The sequence below is a fragment of the Cebus imitator genome, unplaced genomic scaffold (assembly GCF_001604975.1).
Source record: "Cebus imitator isolate Cc_AM_T3 unplaced genomic scaffold, Cebus_imitator-1.0 Scaffold103, whole genome shotgun sequence".
NCBI classification, from domain to species: domain Eukaryota; kingdom Metazoa; phylum Chordata; class Mammalia; order Primates; family Cebidae; genus Cebus; species Cebus imitator.
In genome coordinates this window covers 180,231-188,281 of record NW_016107418.1, presented here as the reverse complement: position 1 = coordinate 188,281, position 8,051 = coordinate 180,231, and the positions used below count along the sequence as shown (strand labels likewise).

At 41.6% G+C, this 8,051-nt stretch overlaps 1 protein-coding gene across 1 annotated transcript in view; it reads left to right on the top strand.

The window, feature by feature from the left end:
- Window positions 1-8,051, top strand: part of RBBP7 (RB binding protein 7, chromatin remodeling factor) — a 24,409-nt gene that overhangs the window by 4,146 nt on the left and 12,212 nt on the right. Inside the window, exons 3-4 of the mRNA XM_017537474.1 lie at window positions 2,495-2,640; window positions 6,875-7,048. Of these exons, the coding sequence (XP_017392963.1) occupies window positions 2,495-2,640; window positions 6,875-7,048 (320 nt within the window). The remainder of the gene's footprint in view (window positions 1-2,494; window positions 2,641-6,874; window positions 7,049-8,051) is intronic.

Sequence of the window (8,051 nt, the reverse complement as noted above, 5' to 3'; positions counted from 1 at the left end):
GAGTGCAGCAGCATGATCTCTGCTCACTGCAGCCTCAGCCTCCCAGGTTCAAGCAATTCTCCTGCCTCAGCCTCCTGAGTAGCTGGGATTACAGGCATGCACCACCACGCCTGCCTAATTTTTGTATTTTTAGTAGAGACCGTTTCACCGTGTTGGTCAGGTTGGTCTCGAACTCCTGACCTCGTGATCTGTCTGCCTTGGCCTCCCAAAAGGCTAGGATTACAGGCGTTGATTGGCTTTTAAAAGGTTTTATTTAGGTATCTCTATGAAATTTTTTAAATTAGGTAGTTATTTCATATCTCTTGTTGAATAATTCCTTAAATATATTGAGGCTAACTTATTCTCTACGTAAAAAGCTTTGTAATTTTTCAAATTCAGGCAATACAAAAGGATGTAGAGTGAAGACTAAGTCCCCTTTCCATATCCCTTACTGCCCTACTTCCTTTCCCCAGTCACTGTTTTCAATTTCTTAATCCATCCTGCCAGCATGTAGAAGTGCATACCTGCATCTTCATCTTTTTTTATGGTAACAAGTTCTTCACTTGAGTTTGTCAGTAAAAGTGTGTATTGGAGATTTTCCTATCAGCATGCTTGGATATGCTTGTTGTTTTAAAGGGTACCATAGAATTCTGTTTATGGATACACTGTATAATGTGTGTGTTCATGTGCATTGCCCCCTACACACATATAAAGACCACCTAAGATAGAATTAGCTACCTTTTTGATAGCCACGTCATATTCCTGGCTCACTGTGCATGTATCAGTCAAGACCATGTCTTTTTTTTTTTTTAAACGAGATGGTGTTTCGCTCTTGTTGCCCTGGCTGGAGTGCAATGGCTTAATCTCCACTCACTGCAACCTCTGTCTCACTGGTTCAAGCGATTCTCCTGCTTCAGCCTCCTGAGTAGCTGGGATTACAGGCATGTGCCACCATGCCCAGCTAATTTTGTATTTTTAGTAGAGAGGGGGTTTCACTGTGTTGGCCAGGCAGGCTGGTCACAAACTCCTGACCTCAGGTGATCCGCCCGCCTCAGCCTCCCAAAGTGCTGGGATTACAGGCATGGGCCACCGCGCCTGGCTGTCTTTTTTTCAAACAAGTTGCTATTGCTTAGTTATGGCTTCCTTACTCTGTTCTTGGGGGAGTGTGTGTGTGCGTCTGTGTCTGTGTGTGCACACTTTTTTTTTTTTTTTTGAGACAGAGTTTCGCTGTGTCACCCAGGCTGGAGTGCAGTGGCACGATCGTGGCCCACCGCAACCTCTACCTCCCTGGTTCAAGCAATTCCTCTGCCTCAGCCTCCCAAGCAGCTGGGATTACAGGTGCATGCTAACATGACTGGCTAATTTTTTTGCATCTTTAGTAGAGATGGGGTTTCACCGTGTTGGTCAGGCTGGTCTCGAACTCCTGACCTCATGATCCACCTTACTTCAACCTCCCAAAGTGCTGGGATTACAGGCGTGAGCCACTGTGCCCAGCCGCGCACACTTTTTTGCTATAAGCCAAATCTTGGTAAAATTGCATCTTGTATTTTCTTACTACTAAATTACTTGCCTAGAAGTAACATTCAATCTTTTTTTTTTTAAACCATTGAATCCTTTGTGCGACTGAAATTTAGAAACAGATAAATGGCCTAACTTGTGTTGGGGCCTAGAGCCCGTCTAAGTCCTCTTCATTGAGGTGGGACCGTGGAGCACAGTTGAAAATTGTGTCCTAGATAATACAAATGGGAAAGCCTTTTTGATAGATACTGGTGAAAAATTACTGCTTGGACCAAGGTGCCAAGAGGTTTGGGCAAGTTCTTCAGCCTCAAGGTGAGTTTCCACAGAACAAGATAACAAAGACACCTCAGTAAAACTGAGAATGTTCATTTCATAAACTTAACGTCTCATAAACATAAATAAGGGGTTTCACATCAGGCCATTTGCACTTGTAACCTATTTTTTTCAGTGAAAAAACTGACGCCCCAGGGAGATTGTGTTTGAAGCAATTGCATTTTAGTTTGATCCAGGATTTAAGCTAAGTTTTTTGCCTCAACACTTTCTGTCCATACTACCTTGTAGAATTTCTTATTGGGAAATAAGAAACATCTACTGTATAAGATATCTTTAGGTGGGAAGAAGATTTTTTTTAGGTGATTTATGAGTATGGGGACTGTTGGTGGACTCCTATGTAGATGTTTGTGTTTACTGAGTTGGGCCTACCTTCCCCAGAGTGCTGCTCTATAAAAGGCAGTGTTCACATTGATAATTGAGGCACAGGAGGATAGCTCTTCGGGAAGGAAGCAAGCCTTCTGCATGTTGTAGCTAGAATATTTTCTTACACTTGCATATGTGGTGATTGTAAAGTTGGTAACCAGACAGGGAGAAGATACACAGTTGATGCTAAGTATATATTTGCTAAAGAAATTTGAATGTATTTTGAGGGAACTTGACTGAATTTGTTAGCAACTGGAAATTTCTTACAGGATTAGTGTGACTTGTTTTCTTTTCTAAACAGACCGGAAGGAAAAGATTATGCCCTTCATTGGCTAGTGCTGGGGACTCATACGTCTGATGAGCAGAATCATCTGGTGGTTGCTCGAGTACATATTCCCAATGATGATGCACAGTTTGATGCTTCCCATTGTGACAGTGACAAGGGTGGTAGGTATATTATATATTCCAATATTGATGTCAAAGGGAATGTGCCTCGTTCAAAGCATATGCTACTAAAACTATACTATTAGCTTTTGGCCCAGTAATTTTAACTCTAGGACTTTATCCTACAGAATTACTCACCCACATGTACACAAGGGATTTTAATCGTAATTGCAGAATTTAAAAATTAAAATCAACCTAGTAACCCAGATGTTGGTTAAGCACATGATATGTTTGAAATACTACTCAGCAATTAATGAGAAAGGCCAGGTGCCATAGCTCACACCTATAATTCCAGCACTTTGGGAGGCTGAGGTGGGAGGATTACTTGAGTTGAGGAGTTCAAGCCCAGTCTGGACAACATAGACCTCGTTTCTACCAAAAATTAAAAAAAAAATTTTTTTTTTTAATGAGAAAAATCTGTATGCACTGGTATAGGAAGGTATCCAAGATAAATTAAGTGAATACTTGTTATGTGTAATTACTGTGTTCCACTTTGGTAGAAGTAATATATGTTGGTGTGTGCATAGGAAAAAAATCAGGAGATGACATATACATCAAACAATAGTGACACCAAATGGTTAATACTGGGGTTTTTTTTGTTTGTTTGTTTGTTTGGAGGGAGGGCGGGAGGGAGGGAGGGAGAGGCAGTAGTGCTATGGTTAATTTAGGAATCTGTTGGCTGCTTTTTTCGTTTTGATTTAGTCAAACATACTCTCCTGTTTTGGTATTCTCATGACCACCCCAAGTTTGGTGATTTTGTTAGGACTCAAAAGAGCAAATTATACTTGTGGCTAAAGTTTATTACAGTAAAGAACACAAAAGCACCAGGAAAAAGATGTACATCGGCAAGTTCAGGGAGGTCTGGCACAAGTCTTGTCCAAGGCCACACAGGATGTGCTTTCTCTCTGGCAGCAGACTGCAGGGACATGTGTGAAATATCTCTGCTCAGGAAGACTGTTTGGGTCTTGGGGTCTGAGGCTTTCCTGGGGGACTAGTTGCATAGACACATCCTGCTGACAACCAGCCATGGCAACTGAAACTTGAGGACCCAAGTAATAAAAACTGAGGACCCCAGTAATAAAAGCAATAATCAATCTTGATATCTACAAAGCAACCCTGACAAACTGGTACAACATGGTCCATTGCTCCAGGTGCACACCACAAAATCATCAGTTCGTCAGTGACAGAAAGAATATTCTGGGGTGGATGTTCCCAGGAGTTTGCCAAGGGTCACTAATGGTCCCAGTGTTCCTCAGATTCCAGGGCTAAGCAACCAGACTGCTGTGTTAACTCTTTCTTCACAGTCCCAGATGGCTTAATGCTATCAGCACTTCCTAATACATGGTTTAGGGTTTTTTTCTTATTGAAGGTAAAATGTGGTGGCTCATGCCCGTAATCCCAATGCTTTGGGAGGCCGAGGCAGGAGGAATGCTTAAGCCCAGGCCGGGGCACACAGAGAGACTTTGTCTCTATCAAAAAATAAATTAAGCCAGGCGCGGTGGCTCACGTCTGTAATCCTAGCATTTTGGGAGGCCGAGGTGGGTCGATCACCTGAGGTCAGGAGTTCAAGACCAGCCTGGCCATCATGGTGAAACCCCATCTTTAAATAAATAAATAATAAAAATAAATAAATTAAAACTTAGCCATATGTGATGGTACATGCCTATAGTCCTAGCTACTTGGGAGGCTGAAGGGGGAGGATCCCTTGAGCCCAGGAGTTTGAAGCTACAGTGAGCCAGGATCACACCACTGCCCTCCAGCCTGAGCAACAGAGCAAGATCCTGACTCAAAAATATTACATTTTCTAGTATAGTGAAACTACTAGGTTGTATGGTGTATTCACTGTTAACTTCATAGAAAACTATTCTCCAAAGTGATTTACCCAGTTTGCCACTCCCACAATTTACAGTTCATTCCCTAACAATTTTATGCATTATTTCTTTAAATATTGGGGGTTTCTTGTTTTTGTTTGTTTTGAGGCAGAGTCTTGCTGTGTCACCCAGGCTGGAGTACAGTGGTGCGATCTTGACTCACTGCAACCTTTGCCTCCTGGGTTCAAGTGATTCTCATGCCTCAGCCTCAAGAGTAGCTGGGATTACAGGCGCCCACCACCACGCACTGCTAATTTTTGTATTTTTAGTAGAGACTGGGTTTCATTATGTTGGCCAGGCCGGTCTTGAACTCCTGGCCTGAAGTGATTAGCCCGCCTCAGCTTCCGAAAGTGCTGAAATTACAAGCATGAGCCACCACATCTGGCCTGAATATTGTAATCAGAAATTTTTAAATGGCTTTTAGTCCTGAGGTATGTATTTACTGGGCTTGCAGTTTAACAGTCTCTGCATAATGATGTTAATACATTATTAAAGTTACGTATCTAGTATATTCTAACAAGTAGCTGACATAATTCAGTTAATGCCTTTGTTAATGTTCAGTTATATATATATATATTTTTTTTTTTTTTTTGAGACGGAGTTTCGCTCTTGTTACCCAGGCTGGAGTGCAATGGCGCGATCTCGGCTCGCCTCCTGGGTTCAGGCAATTCTCCTGCCTCAGCCTCCTGAGTAGCTGGGATTACAGGCACGCGCCACCATGCCCAGCTAATGTTTTGTATTTTTAGTAGAGACGGGGTTTCACCGTGTTGACCAGGATGGTCTCAATCTCTTGACCTCGTGATCCACCCACCTCGGCCTCCCAAAGTGCTGGGATTACAGGCTTGAGCCACCACGCCCGGCTCAGTTATATTTTTTAATGGATATGATTATTAAGACAGTGACTTTTCAGACTTTTAAGTTTGAGGAAACAAAGCTCTGTGTTCAAGGTAAATCCTACTTGGAAGCTTTTTTTTTTTTTTTTGTTTTAGCTAAAGGAATCAGGAAACTTGAGTATTTTTGTAGCAGAAGGGTTAGAGCCACTGGAGTCCATGGAATAGGATGTTGAAGGTCAAGGTGGAGCAGGTTTGGAGCAGTCTCGGGAGGGAGGACATAATTGGATCAGGAGTGGTCTTAGGACATCAAGGCACACTTCTTCCATTGACACCATGGTACCGAAGGTGTTACGAGGTATAAGGGTCCTTTTGCTTGTGGCCACATGAGAGTAGTGGGTAGAGAATCTTTGGAATAATCATGTGGATTTGAGAATGGTTTTCAACCACACAGAAATAGTAAGCTATGTTTACTTCAAAGGAATGGCTAGATACTGATGTTAAGACATGGAAGCCAGTTTCATTAGGCATTCCCATATAGAGCTGGCTGAAACTGAGAAATGGTTTGCTCCTTTTGGTGTTTTCTCCAGGCCCCAGTCTATTTTACTTCTTACCTGCCTGGCTCCAATAGGCATTTGTGTTAGTTTTCCTTGACCTGAGACACAGGGTGAGTTAAAACGGAATGTGCAAAGAAAAGGCAACATGGGTCAGGAAGAAATAACACAATTGTAATGTGAACCATCCTATCTTTTTACATGTCAGCAACTAATTCAAGTTTTTAATCTATGAGCACAAAAAAGAATGTCCTTGTTTGCTGCTCTTTGCTTAGATGTTCTCTACTTACATTCTTTCTGTTAATATGTTGCTACTTCTTGGAAGTTATCATACTTTTTATATGGCTTTGTTACTTTACAAGGCCTTTTTCATGATTATTTGATACTACAGTCTTATTCACACACCAGATGGAGAGGATAACCTTGGCACTGCACTAGCAGTTAAACCAAGTATGCTAGCAGGGCCAACATATGTGTGTTTAGGGACGGGCAGGGGTTAGCATGGGTTTTTGATTAATTTGAGGATGCTCCTGACTTTAGACTTGAAGAATGTTCATACTCCTGAGGGTAAAACCTTTCCTGTTTTGTTGAATCCTAAAATAAGATGCTGATTCAGTGCAGCACTTTCAAATGAGTTATATTTGAACTAAAAAACTGTTGTCGCAATTATATGGTTATTTGAAAGCTCAGTGAATATATCATCTTCATAACTGAAAGAGGACAGTTGTTTTAGATCCAAGGTGGAACTGAATTAAGTTACATAAGGCAGCTACCAATACTTTTCAGTGAAAATGAGAATAAATTGATGTGGCAAATGAACTCACATTTTTTTATTTTCTCTCTCTCTGCATGTCTGTCTTTGCCTTGTCAATTTGTGTTGTATTCTGCAAGGGTCAAAATCTGTTAGGTTGATTAAAATAAGTGATTTGTGAATTTTAATCCTGATTGTGTGTGTGTGTTTCTTTCTTTCTCCTCGCATTAGAATTTGGTGGCTTTGGTTCTGTAACAGGAAAAATTGAATGTGAAATTAAAATCAATCATGAAGGAGAAGTAAACCGTGCTCGTTACATGCCACAGAATCCTCACATCATTGCGACAAAAACACCATCTTCTGATGTGTTGGTCTTTGACTATACAAAACACCCTGCTAAACCAGGTATGTAATAAAGTCAGGCCATTGCTTCAGCAGTTTACTTGATTCAAACTGGTAATGTTTTTAAGGTCAAAGTAGCATACTTTATAATGTTTAAAGATTTAAAAGTTGCTTTGGAGGGTCCCATAACCATCCTCAAGTTCAGGAATTTGCCAGAACTGCCTAAAAGCAGTTTATACTCGGAGCTAAAATTTATTACAATAAAGGATTCAGAGCAAAAGTAGGAGGAAAAAGATACACATCAGGGGAAGTCCAAAGAGGTTAGCAACAGGTGTGTGGGTCCTTCCCATCTAGGGCCACATAGGACATGCTTTGTCTCTAGCAGCAAACCACAGGAACATTTGATAAATGTTTCTACCCAGGGCAGCTCATTTGGGTTTCAGAATCTGGGGTTTTTGTGGAGGTCTGTTTGCGTGGGCACATCCTGTTCTATGACCAGCCATGGTAACAAAATTGAGGCCTCCAACAGTGAAGCCAAATGCATTGTGAATCTTGCTAAACAATTCTACAAGTCTTGACAAGTCCCTATGACATACCCCACTGCTCTAGGCTTACACAAGTTTGTCAGTGACGTGAAGGACTTTCTAAGGGTCACATTCCCAGAGGTTGTCCAAGGGTCATTTATGAATCAGGCTACCCTAGAGGCATACAAGGAGTGAGCAACCAGACCTGCTGTATTAGAAATACTTCTAAAAATTGGGAGGTGGGGGATGGGGTTACCACTTCCCAAATTTGTGGGATAGCTATAGTTTTTAGTATTTTTATGTTGAGGGTAGTAGTAGGTTTTCCAAAGAAACCAATCATTTAATGGTACTGAGGCTCAATTTGCATTGGGTATTAAAAACGAAGCCGAGAGAACAGCTTTTTTTTTTTTTTTTTTTGAGACGGAGTTTCGCTGCTGTTGCCCAGACTGGAGTGTGCAATGGCACGATCTCGGCTCACCGCAACCTCTGCCTCCTGGGTTCAGGCAATTCTCCTGCCTCAGCCTCCTGAGTAGCTGGGATTA